Source organism: Ostrinia furnacalis, unplaced genomic scaffold (genome assembly GCF_004193835.3).
Source record: "Ostrinia furnacalis isolate ACB-3 unplaced genomic scaffold, ASM419383v2 OfSCF4153, whole genome shotgun sequence".
In the NCBI taxonomy this organism is placed as follows: domain Eukaryota; kingdom Metazoa; phylum Arthropoda; class Insecta; order Lepidoptera; family Crambidae; genus Ostrinia; species Ostrinia furnacalis.
Window position 1 is genome coordinate 428,372 of NW_021134392.1, and position 27,209 is coordinate 455,580.

The window sequence follows — 27,209 nt, forward strand, 5'->3', positions numbered from 1 at the left end:
TTTACCTACTTACGTAGTTAAAAATAAACTAAAAAAAATACTTTTTAGTGTACCTAAATTGAAATAATTTAAATAATTATAGTACTTACTTATTATATTATTGTCAAAGGAATATTTGTTTTTTTTATGTTTGTCATGTTGATACATTTATTATGCGCAATGCCTTGTACAGTAGTACACAATTAATAAGGCTCACCGATGTACCTGCGCAGAAGACGAATTTAAGTAGCGCGGGAAATGCTATTGACCAATCGGGATACTCCACGCACGGCGCGTCTTCTTCCTGTGCCGGTATTGGTCCGTCGCCGCGTCATGTTTGCGCGCGCTGTGACACATGTTAGTCAGCCGCCATACTCTAGAGTGCGTAGACGCGTTGTAGACAAAAGTACACTTGGTGGCAAAAAAAGTGTTTTATTTTTGTGAGCCTCCAATCTCCGTACATCTACACATTCACAATTCATTCATAGATTCAGCATTCACTCTTCTCACATTCGGAAATTCAAATATTTATTTGCCATTTAGTAGAGTACAGTATATTAAAGGTGTTATGATAAATAAAATAAAGTTCATTATCGTAATTTGCTACAATTATTATGTAGCATGCAAATATTAACATTTCTAAATTATGGATTAAATACATCCCACAAAAATAATCCTACTAATATTATAAATGCGAAAGTTTGGATGTCTGGATGTTTGTTACTCTTTCACGCAAAAACTACTGAACGGATTTTGATGAAACTTTACAGTATTATTGTTTATAACCCAGAATAACATAATATAGGCTATAAGTTATGACGATCTATGATAAACTAAATCTCACGCGGGTGAAACCGCGGGCAAAAGCTAGTAAATAAATAAATACATATTAGACACGTACATTGCTCCGATCGATCCCAAAGTATGTAACAAAAGCACTTGTGTTATGGAAATCGGGAACAACGACGGGTACCACAAGTGTATTTATAATTTGTTTTTTAAGAAGTCTATTTATTTATTTAAATACTCTATTAAACTTTTTTTGGCAAAAAGATAAATATTTTATTCCCCGTAATTCCGTTACAATTGGCCTGCAGTGTAATTATGAAATGGGCGGGGCTTGCGCAAGTGCGACGGGGAACATAATCGGAAAAATTTTGTCCTTGTCTGCGTGGCCGAAGATTCACGACGCGCCTTATTAAATGTGTACTACTGTAACTCTTATTAATTGAAAATATCCAAAACTATCGCAAGATTATAAATTGCTAAATATACTACTTCCAATATAACAGTAAATATTATAATAACACTCCCCGATCCAATTAACATATTTAACAATACAACAATAATTTCGTTAAATAAACAATAATACGTTTCTAGCGTATGAACGAATAGGTACAAGTTTTATTTAGGTACATGCATACATAAAAGTACTAAAAATATACCATTAACACAATAACATAACCATAACTGCCTGTTATTCATAATAATTAAACTACATTCAAAACATCATATAAGATTTTAAATAAATCTTCTAGCCTGTATGTCTTTTTTAAGCTTCTCAAAATTAAGATATTTTTTGAAATAATAATAAGACCACTACAAATATGAATCACGATGTGGTATAATTGTAAATTATCTAAACTTCACGAAACCTTAGAATAAATGATGAAATAATTTGGTGTGCAATTCAAGATGGGCTTTGAAAAAACAATCAATGTTGAGAATAAAACATTAATTGATCCACAGAGGCGTATCTAATTGTAAACAATTTCATAATTAACAATACAATAAAAGGGGGCATTTTGGTGGCATAATTTTAGTATTTATTCCATTAATAGAAAATTTAATCGAAATTATGCCATAATATGTCGCATCTAAATTTATGAGACCTATCGTTGATCCATATTATGATAGACATATTATAATGATTCATAGAGCATAAGAAGGAATGTCATCAGTAGAAATTCTATGAGATTACACAATATTAAGTCTTACTGTTAGTATAAATTTACATTACACTGATATGGCAACATCATCAAGTTATAAGAAAGTGTATGGTAACAAATGTCGTCTCATAAGATAAAAGCCTAATTCCGAAAGATTTTAAAATACGGTAACAAAGTTTAGAGTAAAAAGTCTTCGTGTTATGTGTAAGTACTTACAACTAACGACTGATCGCTTGTGATGAAAGAGCACAATAACACCACGAATATTACACACTGCGTATCACTCCGACTTAACTATCCATATAAAGAAGGGCAACACATTTATTTGAAACATGCAACATTTTTTATCGGCACCGACATCGGCAAATTTTTATTTATGATAAATCTTGCACGTTCCAAAGATTAAATGGAAATAGTAAGTAGGGAACTATATTTATAACCATTGCCAGAATGCAACTCTGATTTATATAGAAGCAGCATTTTTTATAGTCTAAACGAGTTTTATAAATTATACAGTAATTTGCTTTTTGACATAATTATAAAACGCTGTAAAAAATAACTGATTTCTTGGTAAAAGTTGGGAACTACATTTGTTCCAGCCAGCCAATGTACAGCTTAGTGATCGTAATCTGGTTGACTACTTTTGGGTAGTCGCCGATCAATGACGCAAAAATGATAACTTTCCACAATTCTCCACATTTTAACATTGTTTATAAATATAGGAATAGATATTTATGAACAACAACTGTTCTTTAAATTATAACGGTATCATCTACAAATATCTATCACCTATTAATAACCTGACCATGACCTCTTAAAGCAAACTTGTATATTTCTGGTACTAAAATAAATATTTCTAACATGTAAAAATTTATCACTTTAAATATTGCCCGTCCTTAGTTGTATAATTACGCTATTAGCAACACAATATACAGTTATTATTGAAATCTTACTCTAACTTATTCGAGATAAAACACTACTATTATATTTAAAGCAACTCTAATGTACTACATTCTGGGAATGTTGTAATTATAATAATAATCAATAGGCATAACTACGAATATATACATAACACAAATTATACAAATACACTGTGATTACAATTCATAATGCTAACATTAAAAGTGAAATCGCGTTCTATTAAGAATATAACAAAAATATATTAAGAGATTCGTTCTTTGGAAGATTGTTGTTAGTCTTATATACGGATTAAATAATCCGCAATAAATAGTAAAAGTGCCTTCAAAGATCACTGAGAAAATGAGATACCTACGTCTTAAATGACAACCCACAATGTAAACCAATGAAATATAAATGTAACATTATACACAATATAAATACTCCATAAGGCGAAGGCAATAATTTGCTACATGATTCTTTCGAATGCGTCAGTTCAAAGATGCTAGCGATTTTACTGAGATTTCGTTGAGTTTTAGAGCGCTCTATTTTACCGAAATAAGTCTCTATCACTACTCGCAATGCTAACGAAACTTACTGTCGATATACATCTTAGAAGAATTAATAGTAAAAATTAACCTAATTTCACAAGATATTCTCTCTCCATGGTGGCGTTTATAACGTGTAATATTTATACCTTGATTTTTTAGGATGTAGTATGCTCATCGTAACTAACACCTTTCATTATCGGAGAAACATCAAATTCTTGAAAAAATACAACTAGTCATACGACAAGGTAGTTGAGCATAGTCACCGTTTTAAATATTACAGCTTCTAAACCACCACTAGTATATTTGGTATTTCATAACGGAGAAAGAGTAGTCCGCATGACAACTGTTAAATTAGCTCGCTCGATTACTAGCCCTGGACTGGAATGTAATCCTCGTCTTAAATGTACTTGTCAAATGTTAAAAAATATACATTCATGATTTAGCATTTACAAAATTCGATATGGAAAGATTATCCTCATGATAGAGATGTGAATCATCACAGATTGACGTCGTTCAATGATAAACACGTTTCACGAACTACATTGACCTCAATACATTTCGTTACTTAATTATAAGACTTTCGTAATCAGAATTTAAAATAGCCTTTACAACTTTACCTTTACAAGAGTACACATCTAATGTCGTCATTGAAGCAGGACATTTAGCTAGCTCCGCATAACCTACAGAACCTATTTACTTCACCAGTAAAGCCTTGGACTTTAACAAAGCCAAAGCAAACTTATCTATCATGTTTTAAGACCGCGCCGGTTCGCTTATTTTTTGCACATTTATCCTAATCATGTTCATTTCTTGCTTATCTCAGACACTAATCTCAATAAACAGATCTTAGATAACTTCAGAGGTATTTCGACAAAATAGCTTAATAATACGTTTACATTTTATTTAACCATTCAGCTACACCGAAATCTTTGAATCAGCGGATTTTTGTAGGAATAATAAAATAACTAAATACACAATTTGATCGTAGTATATTAAATTAAACCACTGACAAATAAACGGCGTTGATACGTTACCTATCTAACAAAAAAATTGTGATGAAAAAAACATATAGCGACGACATGTGCGAACGTAGCGTTTGAGGGATTATACTTCCGACATTCATACTAAAAACGTCGAATCCCGGTTGTCACAATCGACGTGAATCACGTCCGATACGCCTCGGCTGTCGCGATCAAAATGACCGACGTCCGACACGGGTCGAACGTCGCGATCAAAATGGGCGGCGTCTAACACTCGTCGGGGGTCGTGATCTATGTAGCCAGTAACCGATGCGTCTAAGACATCGCGCTCAGTGTAACCGGCGTCGGACGCGCGTCTACGGCCACGAGCGTCGGGCGCGTCGGAGGCGGGTTATAGCGGCTGCGCGGCGGCGTCGGGCGGCAGCGCGTGCACGCGCGCCGACAGCAGGTTGTGCAGGATGAACACCGCCGGCTTCGGGCTGCCCTCCATGTCCAGCTCCTAGTTGAGGCGTTAGGGTTAATAACCTATTCTGTCCCACTGACCAACTACAATATCAGAATCAAGACGCAATAGGTAACATGAATAGGGTAGTTTCCTAAAAAAAATTTTTTAGTCCGTCATGTTTAATATAAAAAAATATTGGACACCTATATTTTTATTTGTCAATCTAACAAATAATTACATAGTTATGGTGCGTTGAAGTTCCGCGAGACGTCACAAAGTGCGGCACTTTTATGCACTCATTGACGTCACGGGCCTCTTCTTATGAACTTTGGCGCGCTTTATCTCTTTAAATTTTCATTAGTTTGAAAAAGTGAAAAATACGTGTAGAGTATTTTTTGATAAGTTAACTGACGGACTAATTAAAACTCTTGCTTTTTGACCCAGGAAACATCGCTATTGTTACTTGGGGATTGATGGGCTATGCCACGGAAATCATGCAACAAGTGTCCACTCGGCACTGCATAATGTGTCACTCAGTTGAGGTGTTTACTATACAGGGGAAACGATAAGTCATCATTATCAACTCAGCCATAGAACGTTCACTGCTGAACATAGGCCTCCCCCAATGCTTTCCATGTTGTCCGGTTGCTAGCGGCCTGCGTCCCACGTCTAAACGAACTAAAGCCGCTGACATATTCCGACGGATTAGCAAGCTGAAGTGGCAATGGGCAGGGCACATAGTACGCAGAACTGACGGCCGATGGGGCAGCAAGGTTCTGCGTACCGGAAAACGCAGCGTGTGACGTCCACCCACAAGGTGGACCGACAACATCCTGTATATTGGTAAGATAACAACCGATTCTAGACATAGTGAAAATTATTTTATTTAAATAGAATTTGGGTTTTCAATAAATAAATGATTTCCGATTTGTCTGTTTACAACAAAATTCACGCGGTATCGTCTTAACCCTTTAACTGGTATAGAGAAAAATATTTTTCGTTAGTTTTGTACCTTATGTTTTCTCAATAAGGTTCAAAATATGGTGGCATAAATTCTGCCACTACCAGGTAAAGGTTTAAAACGGTAGTGACTCACCAGCGTGTCGGGGTCGGCGAAGTGCAGCCAGAGCGCGGCGCGGTCGTCGTCGGCGGAGGCGCGCAGCGCGTGCAGCGGCCGCCGGAACAGCGCGCGCGCGCCGCCGCGGCCCAGCGAGCCCGCCGCCTCCCACACGCACACGCCGCCCGCGCCCAGCGACAGCCGCGCGCACGCGCCGCGGAAGCGGCAGCCTGCGGGCGCAACCAAACTTAATGGCGGTTATCACACTGCGCCGCGCGGAGCGCGTGATCTATATATATAAAAGAAAGTCGTGTTAGTTACTCCACTTATAACTCAAGAACGGCTAAACCGATTTAGCTGAAAATTGCCAGGGAGGTATTTTAGAGCCAGGAGAAGGACATAGGATACTTTTTGTCCCGTTCGAAATAAAAAAAAAGTCTGCTTATTTATTGCCATTAAGGCGGAACAAAGTTCGCCGGGTCAGCTAGTTTCATATAAAAAAAACCCGCGCGCGGACTAGTTGTCAGTGTGAAGTGCCGCGCGTGTTTTCTATACAAACTGAGGTACTTGCATACAATGATTAAATCTGTCGTCCCGCGCTCCGCGGCGGAGCGCGGCGCAGTGTGATAACCGCCAATGTGTACATTTTTAACCGACTACTTCATTTAAAATATTTTAAACCAAAGGCCGAACCATAAAGTTAATATTCCTTCGGAATAAAATAGAGCAATAATCAGGAGCTGTCAAACGAAACCGATTTTGGATGGCACTGGATATTATTTGTGTCAGTGTCAGGATTATTTCAGTATTTTGTACAATAAATCAATCACTGAACCAGTCACCACGTTTCCGAAGCACTAGGTAATGCACTTATTTCTCACAAACATCCACGATTTCTAAAGTCTGATAATATCTCAGTTCCAATTTTCAGCGTGCCAATAACTGCCTCCGTGCTGTCAAATAGTTGCTAAAAACGGTTCTGTTTGACGAGACGGCGACGGCATCCCGCATCTCTTTTTATCACACAGTATTTATTGCTGCTAGTGACATCTCGCTCGCTTTCTTTTTTGCTCTATTCCGCTAGGTATTATGTATTAACTTTACGGGCCGAACATGGCTGCGTGTACTCACGGAAGATGAACTCGGGCTGCGCGCGCACAGCATGATGCGCGCCGTCGACCAGCGCGGCCAGTAGGCCTAGGATACGCGCTACGACAAACTTTTATCGAAGCATTTTATCGATTTAGTTTAGTGCGATAAGCCCATACATGTGTCGTCCTAAATCGTCAATAAGATTTTACCACGGCACGCATCCTAGCCCGGCAGGTCTTGCGGCGTGTCTTCGTTCCTCGATATGCAACGTCTACTCACGGAAGGTGAACTCGGGCTGCGCGCGCACAGCATGATGCGCGCCGTCGACCAGCGCGCCGGCCACGGCGGCCAGGTCGTGCGGTGTGTCTTCATTCCTCGATAATAATATGCAACATCTACTCACGGAAGGTGAACTCGGGCTGCGCGCGCACAGCGTGATGCGCGCCGTCGACCAGCGCGCCGGCCACGGCGGCCAGGTCGTGCGGTGTGTCTTCATTCCTCGATAATAATATGCAACATCTACTCACGGAAGGTGAACTCGGGTAGCGGCAGCCTGCGGGCGCAACCAAACTTACTATTACCACCCTTTTTAAAAGACTTTTACAATATTTTAAACCAAAGGCCGAACAATAAAGTTAATATTCCTTCGGAATAGAATAGAGCAGTGTTTTTCAACCTTTTTCATGACACGACCCCCCTAGTATGACAAAATATTTTGCGACCCCCCGACCACTCGCTTTTTTTTCATACATTTTATAATGTTACAAAAATGTTGTAGGAAGCGAATAATTCAGTCCATACAACATTAATTTTATGCATTTTCATAATTAGATTTCGGATAAATCTATTACTTTACTGTTTTTTTACTGAGGTAGTTTTTGCGACCTCTCGCGACCCCCTTATAGAGGCTTGGCGACCCCCCAAGGGGTCGCGACCAACAGTTTGAAAAACACTGGAATAGAGCAATAATCACGAACTGTCCAACGAAACCGATTTTGGATGACACTGGATATTATTTGTGTCAGTGTCAGGATTATTTCAGTATTTTGTACATTAAATCAATCACTGAACCAGTCACCACGTTTCTGAAGCACTATTAACTATTTCTCATAAACATCCACGATTTCTCTTACGTAAAATCTGAAAATATTTCAGAGTTCCAATTTTCAGCGTGCCAATAAGTGCCTCCGTACTGTCAAATAGTTGCTGAAAACGGTTCTGTTTGACGAGACGGCGACGGCATCCCGCATCTCTTTTTATCACACAGTATTGCTGTTAGTGACATCTCGCTCGCTTTCTTTTTTGCTCTATTCCGCTAGGTATTATGTATTAACTTTACGGGCCGAACATGGCTGCGTGTACTCACGGAAGGTGAACTCGGGCTGCGCGCGCACAGCGTGATGCGCGCCGTCGACCAGCGCGCCGGCCACGGCGGCCAGGTCGTGCGGCGTGTCTTCGCGCAGCGCGCGCACGCACAGGCCGGCCGGCGTGCCCGCGCGCACGCCCAGCGCGGCCGCCTGCGCGCCGCCGCGCCGCCACCACGCCAGCCGCGTGGCCGCCAGGCTGAAGCTCTCGCTGGGCGCGCACCACGCCTCGCCCGACCACGGCGCCGCCTCGTACAGCCTGCGCAACTTGCATTATGTAGTAGTAGTAGAGTAGATGTTTTTAACCGCCTCTATGGTCTAGTGGTGAAACCACCTGCTTCAGACGCAGAGGTCTCGGGTTCGATTCCCAGTGGGGGCAGATTTTTCTGTTCGGTTTGGTTGGTGGTAGGGTTTGTTCTAAGTCCGCCTGGCTAAAGCCTGGTCCATGAGCACGTAGAATCCCGTCCAATGACCCCAAGCTACCCATCCTTATCGCTCGCGCGTAATTATATTGCTGTCGCGACTGTGCGACGCGCGCCCGCAGTGAGTGTGCGAGGCTTTAGCTACCACCATCTTACCTAAGTCTGTCGCCATAACAACAATGTTAACAGCATTGTTGTGTTCCGGCAGTTTGAGGTAAGATAGCCAGTTCCTCCGTGGTTGAGGATTCTGGGTGAAGCTCGCTTCCACCTTCGGCCTGATCGTCACTTACCATCAGGTGAGATACAGGCCAAGAGCTTCCTCGTGGATAAAAAAAAATACTTGTCAATTTGAACATAAATTATTGTAATGCAAGTTATCGTCGCTAGTGAGCCTCAACAATAAAGTTTCTACAATGTCTAAATGTAGGTCTGGCGTTCACTATACTTGTCAAAACGTGTCAAGTGACAAGCCCCGCCCACCAACTTGACAGAAAAATTAAATAAAAATTTAGTTACCTACTTATCTACTTAACAAACACGTGTAAATCAGCCTGATGACTTTGATAATAGGATACTTGCGTCATTTGTTTGTTAAAAATACAGGTAAAATTACGTACCTCAACTCTCTGTCTGTTATAGCCACAAAAGTCGGCTGCCAGCCTTCTGCTTCATCGGAACTGTCTGACCCGCCAGATGCACTTATCTGCAAAAAAAGATTCTTGACTAAGTCAAAGTCAACTAACAATTGCAATAATAGCATGTGTCGTTCCTAATGCAGAAGTGTAGTTACGATTCATAAGGCCAATCTTATTTAATTTTTATTTCGCAGCAAACAAATCATGGTGCAAACGAGCATACAGATCACCTGATGGTAAGTGATTACCGTCGCCCATAGATACCTGCAGTCCCAGGGGCGTTACAGTTGCGTTGCCGGTCTTTTAAGGTTTTTAAGCTTGCACGTCGTATCGGTCCATAAATTAGTTCAAACATTATAATTACAATATCAGAAGTGTCATTACGATTCGTAAAGACGATCACCTATTTATTTTGTAGCATTATTTATTCGTCGGATGTTTGGTGTAGTGATTCGGAATGGACTACTATGCCGAGAGGTCCCGAATTCTATTCTTCGAAGTCCGGCCGGACAGAAATTGAAATGATGAATTTTAATTTCTGTGATGGGTCTGGGTGTTACTATGTATAATACAAAAAAAGTATTTAAGTATGTTTATATCCCTTGTCTAGTACCCATAGTACAAGCTTTGCTTAGTTTGGGACTAGAAGGGTAGTGTAAAATTGCCAAGTATATTTATTTATTTAATTAATGTAAAATGTACGAACATTTTGCATGTCATGGAACTCTTTTTTAGCTTAAGTGCCACCATTGTAAGAAAAAACTTCTAAAAAAATGTAATATAGCTGTTGAGTTTCTGAATAAACTAAATAAATAAATAAACGTGTTTATAATCTCACAAATGGTCTCTACGAGCTATGTGCCCCGCCCACTTCCACTTGATTTTAGCAATTCTGCGAGCTATGTCGGTCACTTTGGTTCTCCTGCGGGGCAGAAAAGTTCTCAAGTGGCGACCACGGGCTGGAAGACGTAGCGTGTGCAGGCCTCCAACTAGGTGGACCGACGATCTGGTAAAGGTCGCGGTAAGAGCCTGGATGCGGGCAGCGCAGGACCGTGCATTGTGGAAAACCTTGGAGGAGGCCTTTGTCCAGTAGCGGACGTCATTTGGCTGAAACGAACGAACGAACGATAATCTCACATGATCCTGCGGCGGGCGGCGGGCCAGCCAGCCGGCGTAGCGCACGTCGCCGACGAGCGGGCGCAGGCGCGGGCGCGCGCGGGCCAGCGCGGCGCGGGCGGCGCGGCGCGCGGCTTTTTATAGGCTTGAAATTTATTGAAATCCAATTTAGTAACCCTGTGGTACAAATTATCGAACCGGTTGGCTAAATTGGACCGAAGCTCTGAACTCGTACTTTGTTGATTTGTGCTAAATATACAACAATCATGTTAATTAATACTTATGAAATAGTAAGTTGAATAATGTATCTTTTATTATATACCATGGACATTAGCAAAAACAAAACAAAACTATGTGTAAAATGGGATTGAAAAAAACTGGTCCAAATTAGCGGACTCTCCCTTATTGTATTAAACCAGCTTTTTTTTGCCCACGACTTCGCCCGCCCGAAATTAAAGTAACAGATCATTATGATTATTAGTTTCAAAATGATTAAGTAGTTTTTACTAATCACAAAACAACACACATTTTTAACCTATTCCATTCACAAAGTATTTTGTTTGTCTAACTAAATAAAAAATACAATTACAAAACTAGATAGAAATTTTAAGTAGGCAGATGTAATCAAACTGGGTACTGTAGGTGGGCAGCCCTATCGCATGTTGTCATACTGTGACGTACCGCGCGACTGTTGACATTTATTTCAAAAATATGGCCGAGTTGGAATACTGTATAGATAGTATTAGGGGAGACCTAGGAGAGTTGTGACAATTTTTACTTTAGGGGCCATATCTCGCTCAAAAAACATTCCACAGCTATGAATCATACAAATTAATGTAGCGCCNGAATAAAATCTTGTTTAAAAAAAATCTATATACAGGGTGTTAGGTAAATGGGTATATGAGCCGACACTAGCCCATGTTAACATGGGCATATAAATGGTATGGTGAAGTCAGAAATTTGATATCATCATTTTAATTTTTTTAATTTTCATACAAAATATTTTTTTTAAATCCGATTTGTATGAAAAATAAAATTATTAAAATGAAGATATCGATTTTCTGACTTCACCATACCATTTATATGACCATGTTAACATGGGCTAGTGTCGGCTCATATACCCATTTACCTAACACCCTGTATATAGATTTTTTTTAAACAAGATTTTATTCTGAAATGCAGTTGTTGCTAAAACGAAAAAAAAATGTAGTATGAAAGCTTGTAGCGCAAACATAAAAGAGGAATAAATTCCATGCGCGATCTTTCGAATTTATTTGAACCTTGCATACAATTATTTTTTTCGTTTTATTATAATGTATTAACGGATTAACGATTAACGTTAACTTGCGTTAAATCTTGCTAAATGTAACGTTTTAACGTTTAACGAAGTTAATTTTTTTATTAACGGTTTAACGATTAACGAAGTTAACTATTTGATTAACGGTGCCCAGCTATGTTGACGTATCGAAATAATTGTTTCACGTGTATTTTTCATTTTTAACAGAGAATACAGAAAGCTAAAAAACAAACTTAGTGAACATTCTTCATTACAGATAAAATATCACGTATACACCATTTTATCAAGTAAAAAAATAAAAAAGGCCGATCAGACTTTTAATTTATTTTAAAATTATTATTTTTTTCAGTGTACCACGGGAACTCACATTCTATCCGACCAGCATCCAGCGTGATCCTGTCATCAGCCTTCATGTACTTACTCGTTCGAATGTTTTAAACTGACAGCTAGCGTTACTTATTTATTGTTAGTAGATATCGAAGTATTCGCGTTAGGACAAAACACAATGTACCTTGATGTGTTGATTTAGAGACGCTTTTCGAATGATTGTTTTTGGAACGAAATTTTTTGAGAAAAAATTGGTATTATTTTTACCATAATTTAGGGAACGGATGACAACGCTATAATAAGAATGTTAAGGCTATTAAATATAATAATAAAATCAAGCATTTTTACAAAATAATAAATTTGTCGCATTAAATATAACACAAAATAGTCATACTTCTGTCATCCGTGTATGTTTTTAAGTTATCATAATCTCTCATAATTTGTATGTAAAAGTACAAATAGCACAAAAATGAACCAGTTACTTTACCGTTTTATATTTGTTGTACAGATTAATTTTGTAAGGGATTTATTATTTTAATATTAATTTAATTATAGCAAAAGACCTGATCGATAAGCGATGATACTTAAAAATTAAAGATGGCATCTACTTCGTTAAAATTAAGCTTTGCATTTCGGTATCATTTAATGCTTTTATTTAATTATTTTTAACTTTAATAAGTCTTTATTACATTTTATTTGACAATTTACCAGTTTTCCTTGTAAATATTAATGATTAATTTACAGTGAAATTAGAATTAATTAATTTTTATCTAAATAAATCTTTTCGCTCTGAGAAAATTTATTTGAATTATTTCAATTTGTATTTCTGTTTATTTTCTTATTCTTTTATATAGTCGTTTTCTCACATTAGTTTATGTTAGTGTTTACAAATAGTAGGTAATTATTACCAAAGTGTAATTAAGAATCACATTTAGTTAAATAAGTTTAATGTCCAGTGTAATTAATTAATGTACTTCTTTACAACGCTTGTTAAAAACATTAATAAAATTATTACAATTGTAATCCAATTTTTGATTGGTATATTGCTTTGGCGCTGAGGAAATTAAAAATAGGCAAATTATTAAATTAAATACCCAAATTAAATAATCTATGACATTGTTATCAATGGGAATAAATACATTTTAATCAATAAATAGATAATAAAGTCAACTAAAGTACAGTTGCCATAATAAATGTAAAACAATCTGATTATATTATAATAGTTTTAAAACTAAGGTCTGTAATATCGTAATATAGTGAACAGTAATTACAATGTGCCTGTAATATATACAAATGAATAGTTCCAATGAAGGTGCTTGTCCTTTTATAATGTGTAGCGTAATCTTCCATTTACAACGTAATTATAAACGTTATTATAATCAACTAGTCTTACAATTTTATTACAGATACATCGCTTTAATAAATCATACGTTTTTTAACAGTTATAACGCCAAATTACAAAATAAAATGATAAATTGCGAAATATTATTAATGATTGCATTATTACATTTAAGAATTACCAATTAAATCGAAATTTGTTATTTAACAATATTTTAAAAGTAAATAACACTGTATGACGTACACACGTAAGTCATAATAATTACAATTATCAATCTCATTAAAAATTACAATTGTAATTGAAATGAATTTTTTATTGATTTCAAATTGGGTCATACAACCATGCTTATATTTTGATACGTGTGTATTTGTCATTATATAGCCTGACCAGGAACATAAAAACCCTCGCCATGTTGCGGAAAACTAATGGTACTAATTTCTTTTAATGGCAACAGTAACTGAAAACTTCATTGACATGTNCATTGCTGTCGCGACTGTGCGACGCGCGCCCGCAGTGAGTGTGCGAGGCTTTAGCTACCACCATCTTACCTAAGTCTGTCGCCATAACAACAATGTTAACAGCATTGTTGTGTTCCGGCAGTTTGAGGTAAGATAGCCAGTTCCTCCGTGGTTGAGGATTCTGGGTGAAGCTCGCTTCCACCTTCGGCCTGATCGTCACTTACCATCAGGTGAGATAGGTACAGGCCAAGAGCTTCCTCGTTGTGGATAAAAAAAAAAATACTTGTCAATTTGAACATAAATTATTGTAATGCAAGTTATCGTCGCTAGTGAGCCTCAACAATAAAGTTTCTACAATGTCTAATGTAGGTCTGGCGTTCACTATACTCGGCGCAGACGGTGTCAAAACGTGTCAAGTGACAAGCCCCGCCCACCAACTTGACAGAAAAATTAAATAAAAATTTAGTTACCTACTTATCTACTTAACAAACACGTGTAAATCAGCCTGAAGACTTTGATAATATGATACTTGCGTCATTTGTTTGTTAAAAATACAGGTAAAATTACGTACCTCAACTCTCTGTCTGTTATAGCCACAAAGGTCGGCTGCCAGCCTTCTGCTTCATCGGAACTGTCTGACCCGCCAGATGCACTTATCTGCAAAAAAATATTCTAGACTAAGTCAAGGTTAACTAACAATTGCAATAATAGCACGTGTCGTTCCTAATGCAGAAGTGTCGTTACGATTCATAAGGCCAATGTAACGCTTATTTAATTTTAATTTTGTAAAACTCATAAAAGTATTAACTCTACCACTGCTTCAGGACAATAAATGGGCCAGTGCTGAGAAGAAGCAGCGCAAGAAACTCAAGTCACTATTGTCAGCCTCTTTTTCAAAGGTTTACTTACAGGCTTTCAAATGTACAAAGTTATAAATATTTATGCGAGCTAGGCATTTAGGTAACGCATCGCAAACATTTTTATCTTTTAAATAATCATCGACTTTATAGTAGCCCTTTTTCATTAAGGTACTTTTAATGTGCTTTGAATTTATGAATGGGTAGTTCTACAACAGTTTGTGGTAATTAGTTCAAACATCATAATTACAATATCAAAAGTGTCATTACGATTCGTAAGGACGATCACCTTTTTATTTTGTAGAATTATTGAGAGTAATTAAACACGATAAAAGGGATGATGACTGGGTAATGAAATCAAAATTCTATTTAGTCCATCAGACAGATAATAAAAAATGTTGGACAATATTTTTAATTTTTTTTCATAATCGAATAATTACAGTTTTACATTGAGTTGAAATGTCGCGTGACGTCACTTTTGAGTAAAAAATCTACTCAAGCGTGACGTAACGCGCTATTTCAACTCGACGTAGCACTGTTATTATTTAATTATGAAAGAAAATAAAAAATATGAGTAATATTTTCTAATTAACTGTCTGATGGACAAATAGTTGAAATTTTGTTATCTTGACTAATAGTCAAGATAACTCTGGCCGGGCAGAAATTGAAATGATGAATTTTAATTTCTGTGACGGGTCTGGGTGTGACTATGTATGTATAATATTTATGTATTAAAAAAAAAGTATATAAGTAGTATATCCGTTAAGCTAGCACCCATAACACAAGCATTAAGTTGCTTACTTTGGGGCTAGCTGGCGCTCTGTGTGAAATTGTCCAAAGATTTATTTATTTATCTCACATGATCCTGCGGCGGGCGGCGGGCCAGCCAGCCGGCGTAGCGCACGTCGCCGACGAGCGGGCGCAGGCGCGGGCGCGCGNTAGACCACTCCCTCTGTCACAACTCTCCTAGCACCGAGGTAAGTTGTGACAGGTACCGAGGTGAGTTGTGACAGCATTGTATTTCATCTATTAGATATAATAAAAATACCATAATACTCAATCAAATATGATTTTTTAGCAAAAAAGTACTTTAATCATCCTTTAGTACCTACCAGTTAAAACAAATTTATAGGATGTCGTTACACAGATTGAGCCACATTTCTCCAGCTTTCATTTTTCTCCCACGACCCTGGTTTTTTTTAATTATATTTTTTAGCTAATATTATAGTCACTTAATTAATACCTATGGTATTTTCTTTCTCTTCTATAAAAATAAAATAGTCGCGGTGGTATAATCCATAGATGGAGCTTCGCCTTCTGGGTTTACTTGATAAGCCTCTTTCTTCCTAATACATCTTGACAAGTTTAGATTGTAAGAGGTCGCAGCATATCTTAAACTTTAACCCTTTAACCTAATCACTTCATAAGCTAGGTCCTAGATTTCGACTTTAGCAAGCAGTTCCTCTATATGGCTTTCATGTATAGTTATTAGGCATTCTGAATCAAAAAAGTAACAGCATGCAATTATACAAATTATGAACCTACTAAGACACAAAAAAACATCTAAAAACATCGTGTAAATGGCCCATCAGAAAAATTAAGTAAGCTAGGAGAGTTGTGACAGGCTGTCACAACTCTCCTAGGTGTTTAAAATGACGACTTGGTTCGAATAATAATTTTTATTTTCTAAACAAGATGCGCACACAAAAAATCGGTGCTACATTTTGAGACCTGAATAACCATGCAACTTGAGAAAAAATAACACAACAGTGCACATATACTAAAACATGATATAAATTGAAATACAATTTTGAAGAAAAACTTACTTTTCGCATTTTTTTGTACACAGTCGTCATATTTACATAACCGTGTCTCATGCGCCGCCCGCAGGTATTTAGTCAAGAAGAGCGACTTAAAAGTGACAAACAAGCGTTTTCACCAGCTTCCTAACTATATTAAGTAAGCAGAAATCGCCCTTGTCACAACTCACCTCTGTCACAACTCTCCTAGGTCTCCCTACCGTGCCCAGAATAACATATAACAGGGGTGGCCAACCGGTCGATCGCGAATATTAGTCCATACGATCGTGGCAAGGCAAAAAATACTACAATGATTGTGTACTAAACTATGCTGCTTCATTTAAGATTTCAAGAAGTATGTAAGTGATAGATCGCCCAGGGTTTCGTTACTAAACAGTAGATCTTTATGTCTAATCAAGTTGGTCATGACATATAGGCTACTAGCTTTCCGCCCGCGGCTTCGCCCGCGTGGAATTTTGTCTGTCACAGAAAAACTTTATCGCGCGCGTCCCTGTTTCAAAAACCGGGATAAAAACTATCCTATGTTCTTTCCCGGGACTCAAACTATCTCTATGCCAAATTTCATCAAAATCGGTTGCGAGGTTTAAGCGGGAAAGCGTAACAGACAGACAGACAGACAGACAGACAGAGTTACTTTCGCATTTATGAGACACAAGAGACAAGAGATTGGAAGACTTTCATACATTTTTCACAAAATAGGTAACAAAGAAATAGTTTATTTCCTTTTTAAAGTTCCGTAGCCAAATGCCAAAAAACGGAACCCTTATAGATTCGTCATGTCTGTCTGTCTAGCCGTCCGTATGTCACAGCCACTTTTTTCCGAAACTATAAGAGCTATACTGTTGAAATTTGGTAAGTAGATGTATTTTGTGAACCGCATTAAGATTTTTACACAAAAATAGAAACAAAACGAAAAATTTTTGGGGTCCCTATATTGCATAAAAAATTTTTTCTACGTACACATCTATTAAAGAAGAGTGCCAGAGGTTCCACCAAAATATCAAGATGGTCTTTTATCACTTGTATCGTTACTACATCAAACCTTATTTTTCATTTGTTGGATAATAATTTCCCAATTTGTATGTTTCCCAAAAATAAATAAATAAATAAATTTTAGGCCACACCGACGTGTGCATATTGTGGGAGGGAGTTGCACTCCAGGTGCACAGTTCACAACAGGTTGTAGACTGAATACAATGTGCTAGAAATATCTCTTCTTTATTCGAATTTCCACTGGATAGTAGCCTAAAGCTGATAAAATTCCGAAAGGAGCAATCCTTACTCTCAGTAGGTGATAAAATTGGACGACATTGCTGTGATTATAGCGGATCCTTTCTTGTCATGGTTTGAATCATACCTTGCTGGCCGTACCCAGTCTGTAGTCGTGAGCGGGCATGAGTCGTATAGCTATAAGGCAACTTCTGGAGTTCCCCAGGGTTCCCACCTAGGTCCTGTACTGTTCGTAATTTTTGTGAATGACGTTGTACGGCGCGTAAAACACAGTTATTGTTCACTGTTTGCTGACGACATGAAAATATACCGCGAAATTAAATCCTGGGAGGACTCCGCATTTTNATTCGTGGCAAGGCAAAAAATACTACAATGATTGTGTACTAAACTATGCTGCTTCATTTAAGATTTCAAGAAGTATGTAAGTGATAGATCACCCAGGGTTTCATTACTAAACAGTAGAAGTTATCTAATCAAGTTGGCCATGACATATCTATATATATAAAAGAAAGTCGTGTTAGTTACTTCGCTTATAACTCAAGAACGGCTGAACCGATTTAGCTGAAAATTGTCAGGGAGATAGTTCAGAGCCAGGAGAAGGACATAGGATACTTTTTATCCCGTTATTTATTGCCATTAAGGCGGAACAAAGTTCGCCGGGTCAGCTAGTAGGCTATAATTTATGACAGTCTGTGACAAACCAAATTTCACGCGGGTGAAGCCGAGGGCAAAAGCTAGTAGCCTATAATTTTTACAATCTAGTTTATTTCCTATTTAGGGTTCCAATTTAAATGGCAAAAATCGGAACCCTCCGCCCGCAGCGCTACCGCGTGCACCCCGTCCGGGGAGTACACCTCGATCGTGCGCTCCTCTGCGACAACAGATTGGAACATTTTCATACATTTTTCGCATACGCAGCGTGGGACGTCCACCCACAAGGTGGACCGACGACCTGATAAAAGTAGCGGGAAGGCGCTGGATGCAGGCCGCTACCAACCGTGCGATGTGGAAGTCATTGGGGGAGGCCTATGTTCAGCAGTGGACGTCCTGTGGCTGAAATGATGATGATGATGATGAGGTAACAGAAATCCTACTAATGTTATAAATGCGAAAGTTTGGATATCTCGATGTTTGTTACTCTTTCACGCAAAAACTACTGAACGGATTTTAATATAACTTTACAGTATTATTGTTTATAACCCAGAATAACATATAACAGGGGTGGCCAACCGGTCGATCGCGAATATTAGTCCATACGATCGTGGCAAGGCAAAAAATACTACATGATTGTGTACTAAACTATACTGCTTCATTTAAGATTTCAAGAAGTATGTAAGTGATAGATCGCCCAGGGTTTCGTTACTAAACAGTAGATCTTGTCTAATCAAGTTGGCCATGACATATAGGCTATAATTTATGTCAGTCTGTGACAAACCAAATTTCACGCGGGTGAAGCCGAGGGCAAAAGCTAGTAGCCTATAATTTTTACAATCTAGTTTATTTCCTTTTTAGGGTTCCAATTTAAATGGCAAAAATCGGAACCCTCCGCCCGCAGCGCTACCGCATGCACCCCGTCCGGAGAGTACACCTCGATCGTGCGCTCCTCTGAGACAAGAGATTGGAAGATTTTCATACATTTTTCACAAAATAAGCAACAAAGAAATAGTTTATTTCCTTTTTAAAGTTCCGTAGCCAAATGCCAAAAAACGGAACCCTTATAGATTCGTCATGTCTGTCTGTCTGGCCGTCCGTATGTCGCAGCCACTTTTTTCCGAAACTATAAGAGCTATACTGTTGAAACTTGGTAAGTAGATGTATTTTGTGAACCGCATTAAGATTTTTACACAAAAATAGAAAAAAAACGAAAAATTTTTGGGGTCCCCATATTGCATAAAAATATTTTTCGACACATCTATTTAAGAAGAGTGCCAGAGGTTCCACCAAAATATCAAGATGGTTTTTTATCACTCGTATCATTACTACATCAAACCTTATTTTTCATTTGTTGGACAATTTCCCAATTTGTATGTTTCCCAAAAATCGTTCACTCGACCTGGTTGTACACTGAATACAATGTGCTAGAAATATCTCTTCTTTATTCGAATTTCCACTGGATAGTAGCCTAAAGCTGATAAAATTCCGAAATGAGCAATCCTCACTCAGTAGGTGATAAAATTGGACGACATTGCTGTGATTATTATGACAGTAAACCATTTATTTCATACTTTTCATTCAGCCTAATCAGCTTCCATTTAAGCAAGCAACATTAATGGCTGCAGAACAGTCATGACAGAATATTGTATCAATAAATCTAGGATGTGCAATACAAAATGTTCCAGTTATTTCATCTTATACATTGTCTAGAACACTGGTTCCCAAAGTGGGGGCCGCGCCCTTCAGGGGAGGCGCAAAGACCTTTAAGTTAAAGGGGGGTGCAGGCCATCTGTGTACTTAAGTATAAAAAACCTGCGACCACTGAGAGAATGCATTCTAGACTGCTCAATATGACCAATAAATAATCTTGACTGGAGGAGGGGGGGCGCGAAATTTTTGTATGGTCGAAAGGGGTCGCGCCTCAAATAAGTTTGGGAACCAATGGTCTAGAACAAAGTTATTTTAAACATTAACACAGAATTAGAAATTAATTTTCCCTTCTTTAATGCAAACTATGGAGACTATGGTAATGGAGTGCCTACCTGGGTCATGGTGGCGAAGGTTTTTGGCTACGCAGGCCATCAATAATGGCACGTATCTCGTGTCGGCGCGGCGGCGGCGCGGGGACGGCGGCGACGGCGGCGCCTCCGCCATGTAGCCGCGCTGCAGCTCCCACCCCACCTCACTGATGATCGACGCCTTCCGAAAGTATGGAGTCACTTCTCTCAAATATTTCACTGGAAAATAATTTTTAAACATATAATATGGCAATATAGGCAGGACAAACAAGAACTTGCAAAACAGCAGTGTAGGAAAATGCCATCTACAATGTTAATTATTAGAAGCCAAGAGTCAATTGAGAGACAAGATATTATGATGCTTAATTAAGAGTCAAAAGTCAACTGGTGACTGCTTAAATGTTCAAATGGTTTAAAAATATGTTAAAATTAAGATCACACAAAACTTCACACTTATAAAAAGCTTAGAAACAATTAGCAGATGCAACAAACCTTCAAGTTGGACCATTTTTCCAGCTCTCTTCAAAGCTTTGACTGCTTCTTCATGTGTAGCATCTTTCAAGTCTTCCCCGTTGACTGACAATATTGCATCACCAACATACAACTGTTCTGTAAGATCTGCAGCCATTCCTTTAAATATTTTTGATATTAATATAGGCATATTGTTTTCTATTCCACCTTTTATTGATATACCTAAACCATTATTGTCTGATTTCACTACTTGTACTAAACGTTTCTGGTTTGCAATAGCTTCTGGAACTTCTGTGAAATCACTATTTGGAGTCTCAACGTTGTTGTTATTAATCGTCCCGTTTAGAGTTGTGGTAGCGTCGTATCCATCATCCAAACAAACACTAAAATAATCATCTTCCAGTGTACAATGTACGCGGTACCAAACACCACGCACCAAAGTCTCCAAAAGCCCAGATCTTGCACAAGTTGCGCTTGGGCTATCACTGCCCCCACTGGAGGCACCGTTTTCTACCATAATTTCAGCAACGGAGATAAAATTTGTAATTCAAAGTAATAAGAGAAAATTAGTTAATTTCACTAAACCACCATATCTTACACGTTCAATTCATTTTTGGATTGAAAAGTAAATATTTTAGATAGTATAACAATCAAAAATAGGTGATCTAGCGAATAATGCTAATTATTTAAATAAAAATATGAATCCATTTCACAATCAATAAACAAAATTGACAGAAATTTGACATTGTCATGTCCGCCCATGGCAGCACAGATTATGTTTAGATTTGTTGTCTATTGTGAATTTGTGATATTTTCAGTCGCAGGGTGACTAGGAGTAAATAAAACACACTATAATGTAGATAGACAATAGCCCTGGTGTTCTATGAAGATGCCTTATAATATCTTTGGTTTGTCAAACTGCTGTCAAATTAACGTCAGTCAATCATTTTTTTTTAGATTTCCGAGACGTGCATGAATTCTTCGCTATAAAAATGTCGTCTCAAATGTCCGCTATTGAACTCCTAAATTTAGGAGATCAAGGAAGACAAAAACCATTCCTTAATAAATTTTGGCCAGAAATTATAGGTGTTGCATTCGGCATTGGCTCAGCAGCGGCAGTTAACTTCGGCACGAGACGTCCCATTTTCAGCGGTAATAATTACATAATAACAATATTAAAGCATGTAAACAAATGTACCTACCTAGTAGGTACGAGTTAAATTATGCACCTATTTTTCTTTCAGGAATTCAAAAACATATTATTGGTGTAGCTGGTTGGGTGGCTGTGTTATCATATGTTCAAAAGAAACGTGATGCATATCTGGCTGAAAAAGATGCAGTGTTGAGACACTATGTAGAGTTACATCCAGAAGATTTTGCTGTACCAGGTATATATATCAATATCAATATTTGATAATAAGAACAATCAAGTCAAACTCAATCCATTATAACACTTTATTTTTTGGTAAAAATGACAATAATGTTTAATTATTAAACTTATTAAAATAATTGGTCTTGTTGCTTGTAGTCAGTGGCAAAAAATTGCATGCAAGGTTAGCATAGTGACACTGAAATTCTTTTCACTAAACATGTTATTAGTTACTATACCATTTTTTTTTTATAATTGCACTAATTTATTTACTTTGTTTTTTCCAGAAAGAAAGAAAATAGGTGATATTTTGGAGCCTTGGATTCCAATTCGTTAATGAAGATAATGGTAAATTGTAATTATATTATATTAACTTGGTAGTGCAAATAAAACAGGTTTTAAGTTTAAGCTTGTTTTAATTTTTAAACTACAACTACAGACACTACAGTTCACAAAGTTTACTATAATTATTACTAGGTATGCATTTGCACATCATATTAATTTATGCATAGATAGAAATATCTTATTAAATGTTTAATAATTTATTGGAATAGTATTTACTGTAGGGCACTGTAAGTTTTTGTATTATTTAAAGAATCATAACCCTTATTATGATTGTGTAGGTAATGTTGGGCTAATTCATTTAAATAATTAAAACTTTCACCACAAATAGCACAGTTGTGGCCTCCAACAATTTCTTTAGGTAAGACATATGGATGATGTGGAAAAGTATCTTTAACATCTTTATTTTCATATCCAGAATTTAGTGATAGTACATTTGGATTGTGTACAGATGAAGAACTGGCATTGTGTTGAGGTTTATCATTAATCAAATGTTGTATGTGATGGTTGATCTCTTTGTGCTCACCCATGGACATCTGTGACACATCTTTACCTACATCTATGCCAATAATATCTATATTGGCATTATTGTTATAATTTTCATTTTGTGCATTTAAATTTTTTATACAAACTTGATGTTTTTTCATTTTATGTAATTTCTGAAACAAATCAAAACAAATAATTTATCATTACAATTTATTCACACCTAAAAGCCTCAAAAGGCGCTCCATCGACATGAATTAATAATAATAATCCAATTTTATTTGTTTTAGCAGATCTTTTATACTTACTACTACTACATTAAAATAAATCAATAGTACTTACAAAGTCTCTTGAGTGTATGTAAGCAGCTCCACATAAATCACATTTGAAATTTTTAACACCTCTATGTTTATTCATATGCCGTGTAAGCTCACTGGATGTAATAAAAGATTTGCTACATAATGTGCATGTCTGAAAGATAATTATTATTATAAAGTATTTTTATGGTAAAAAGGCCAATGTATTTTCTTGGTAAACTATAAGCTTACATGATCTCTTTGTCCAGTATGAATTTTCAAATGTGCTTGAAGATTTCCTTGAGCAGAAAATCTTTTACTAAAAACAAATATTAGTTTCTGTTATTAAACTTTATAACCCAAAATATCTATTTAATATATATTTTTTTTCATTTTATTTCAAAGATTGATTGGTAAAAAATAAAAATGTATATTACCTGCAGACTTCGCATTGAAATGGTTTCTCACCAGTGTGAACACGAAGATGAATTGTCAAATTGTGTTTTTGAGTAAAACGTCGCGGGCAATACATACAAACAAAGGGTTTATCTCCAGTGTGAGTTCTGAAAAATGCATAATAAATTGTTATATATGTATATTGAAAGTAAAACAGTAATATTTGTTTAAATGACTCACTAAATTCTAAACATTGTTATAGTGGTTTTATTTATAATTTAAAGACTGAAATATAAAGAAATACATAATACCTTACATGCATGTCCAACTGTGCCTGGCATCTAAATTGTTTGTCACATTGGTAACAGCTATGAACTTGCTTGGGTTTTGGTTTTGGGCCTCGTTTCAATTTCTCAGTTTCCAACTTTCGTTTGTAGTTTGTACTACTTTTTCGTTGTCCCTGCTGGCATTTACTAGAGTGCACAAATTCAAAAATAAGAAAATTAAGTTATTAAACAGTGAAGGGGTCGGAGTGGCCGACTCGGAACGCGGGTTCGAATCCCACCGCCGCTCGACTATTGTGGTGAGCCCACTCGTAACACAAGCTTTAGCTTACCACGAGGGGCTAACGGGACTATTAGTAATTTGGGCAATACAAATTGCTAATAATCTTTTATTGAAAAAATAAATAATAATATTGGCCCTCTCACCAAGGAGTTGGGAGGATATTTTGTCCAGCAAGTTAAGGAAACAAAACTTTTGAAGATTCTTACCATTTTTTTATGATTGTAGCGTGAGTTGTGACCTGGTAAAATGCACACTACGTTATTCATAATTCAAAACAATCATAATTAAAATACTTGTTACTCTACTTGATTGTAAGGTTTGTTTTGGCATTGCCTATGTTACATGCCTGAGAGCAGTAAAGCAAGCAAGTGCATCATTCATGGAAATAACTTATGTATTGATAAGCAAAAAATTGCATGGATAGATCTAATAAATCTGATAAAATACATACAATTGGATCTGTCATCACAGCCACATCAGTACGCCTGAAAATCATTAGAAATAAAATAAATAAATTATTTACTGACATAGGAGTGCTACACTTAAAACATACAACACAGTAATGCATTAGTAAGTCTATAAAACATAATGATGATATCAATGTTAATAATTATTATTAGACTAATTGATTACTTACTTTTCAGGAGTCTGTAGTCCTAAATATTGCCTCAGTCGCATGTCAGCACTCTCACAAGTTTGCTTAAAATGATATGCAATACCCAATTTGTAAATACAGTTGCTGCACATCTGTTCAGGCAAACCATCATTTTTTCCAATCTGAATTAGAAAAATTAAACATTACCTATCAAAAGCCCTTTCCACTATATAACTAATGAGAGGTTTATGCCCGTTTTCACCATCTATCCCTAATTTTTAAGTGACCCCTATGATAACAAATAACAGGAATTTTGTATACATAGGGGGTCACTTAAAAATTAGGGATTGATGGTGAAAACGGGCATCAGACTAGTAATAAAATTGCAGAAGTTGACTTCCGCAAGCATACAAGCAAGTACAATATTGGTACAGATAATTATTANATTAACTCCTCCAACACCATGTTATTATATTTTGTTTGCCCACCACGTTGATTGAATACCTACAAAGCAATTTCAGAAATTATAAGCCATTAGTCTTTATACTAACTTAGATTTGATGATTTTAAATTACCTTTAGGTTGCAACAATATTCAATCATGTCACTTAGAGACAAATTAAAATTCTTAGTAAAAATTGATGATAGTACACCTTCTTCTAAGCATATTCTACATATTTTATTCATGTTTATTTTAACAATGACAATTATTTATACATAAAGAACGACACACATGAACGACAGTGCCTCCAAGTGCCTCGCACAGATCACAGACGACGAAACGAATTTTTTAATAAAATAAACCCTATCGTTTCGTCTGCTGTCGTCGGTCGGCACACCACAGATTAGAGAGTATGTCTAAGTCGGCACCATAGAGGTCGGCACCATGAAGGTCCCACACGACTAGTGTTGCCCTTGCCGATCGATAGTCTATCGATAGCCAAACTATCGCAAGACTATCGATTAGCCTATCGATAGCTCAAAACGAGGCAATACTATTGAATCGATAGTATTGTTCAAATTCAAATTCAAATATATTGTTGCTCGTGAAGAATAAACTATCGATAGTTAGATAGCAATGAAAAATTTGAATTTAGTATTGTCGCTTTTGAATAAAAAGCTATAGATATTACCGATAGTATCGATACTATCGATTGTTCTAGACTATTGATAGTTTGGCAATTTACAATAGTATCGTTTACAATATTTGAGTATATTTCATTCATTCATACTAGCTTTTGCCCGCGGCTTCACCCGCGTGAAATTTCGTTTGTCACAGATCGTCATAAATTATAGCCTTTATGTTATTCTGGATTTTAAACAATAATACTGCAAAGTTTCATCAAAATCCGTTTAGTAGTTATTGCTCGTCGATTCTAACTCGGATGGGCAGCGTTCGGGAAGCTTCGCCATATACCTACTCACGTCCGAAATACCGCAGTGTCTCAAGTCAAAAGTCTGACCAGTGTGTTGCCAGTGATGGTATACGGATCTGAGACGTGGTCGCTTACTATGGGCCTCATAAGAAGGATCAAGGTCACCCAAAGGGCGTTGGAGCGGGCTATGCTCGGAGTTTCCCTGCGTGATCGAATTAGAAATGAGGAGATCCGCAGGAGAACCAAAGTAACCGACATGGCTCGCAGAATTGCTAAAATCAAGTGGCAGTGGGCGGGGCACAACTCATAGAGACGATGACCGGACGAGTGGCAACCACGGGCTGGAAGACGTAGCGTGGGCAGGCCTCCTACTAGGTGGACCGACGATCTGGTAAAGGTTGCGGGAAGAGCCTAGATGCGGGCAGCGCAGGACCGTTTATCATGGAAAACTTTGGGGGAGACCTTTGTCCAGCAGTGGACGTCATTTGGCTGAAACGAACGAATATGTTTAGTTGGTCAGTTTTATAGTGTTTTTATCAGATCACTGCACTGTTAAAACATACCCAATACTATTGAAAATTTACAGAATATCGATAGTTTTAAATAATCGATAATATCGATACTATCAATAGTTTTTTTTATTTACTAGAAACAATACTATCGATAGTATCGATACAATCGATAGTTTATTCTTCGCGAGCAGCAATACTATCAATAGTATCGATAGTATTGCGCTCATCCAATAAAATTGCCTTGTTTTCGAAAGATAAGGCTTTTTTAGATGAAATATCATAGTAAAACTATCGATAGTTCGGCAACGCTATCCAC

At 37.2% G+C, this 27,209-nt stretch overlaps 3 protein-coding genes across 3 annotated transcripts; 1 reads left to right on the forward strand and 2 right to left on the reverse strand.

The window, feature by feature from the left end:
* Positions 1-1,207: 1,207 nt before the first annotated feature.
* Positions 1,208-21,804, reverse strand: Syn1 (Syntrophin-like 1). The gene is made up of 10 exons (XM_028313105.1): positions 20,980-21,804; positions 20,512-20,706; positions 19,358-19,420; positions 14,516-14,543; positions 11,159-11,175; positions 10,509-10,621; positions 9,354-9,439; positions 8,317-8,573; positions 5,898-6,088; positions 1,208-4,855 (listed from the first exon to the last, which is right to left on the reverse strand). The coding sequence occupies exons 1-10, from the start codon at positions 21,473-21,475 to the stop codon at positions 4,748-4,750; spliced, it is 1,554 nt and encodes a 517-aa protein (XP_028168906.1). The 5' UTR covers positions 21,476-21,804; the 3' UTR covers positions 1,208-4,747.
* An 84-nt stretch (positions 21,805-21,888) lies between these two features.
* ND-B14.5B (NADH dehydrogenase (ubiquinone) B14.5 B subunit) lies at positions 21,889-22,735 on the forward strand. Its single transcript, XM_028313103.1, has 3 exons — positions 21,889-22,110; positions 22,203-22,346; positions 22,615-22,735. Exons 1-3 carry the CDS (start codon positions 21,951-21,953, stop codon positions 22,662-22,664), a joined length of 354 nt encoding a protein of 117 aa, XP_028168904.1. The 5' UTR covers positions 21,889-21,950; the 3' UTR covers positions 22,665-22,735.
* Positions 22,736-22,818: 83 nt separating this feature from the next.
* On the reverse strand, positions 22,819-25,778 carry LOC114358926 (zinc finger protein 681). The gene is made up of 9 exons (XM_028313099.1): positions 25,582-25,778; positions 25,049-25,188; positions 24,863-24,896; positions 24,618-24,649; positions 24,156-24,317; positions 23,886-24,011; positions 23,701-23,767; positions 23,495-23,623; positions 22,819-23,328 (listed from the first exon to the last, which is right to left on the reverse strand). The coding sequence occupies exons 1-9, from the start codon at positions 25,690-25,692 to the stop codon at positions 22,885-22,887; spliced, it is 1,245 nt and encodes a 414-aa protein (XP_028168900.1). The 5' UTR covers positions 25,693-25,778; the 3' UTR covers positions 22,819-22,884.
* Between the last annotated feature and the right edge of the window lie 1,431 nt (positions 25,779-27,209).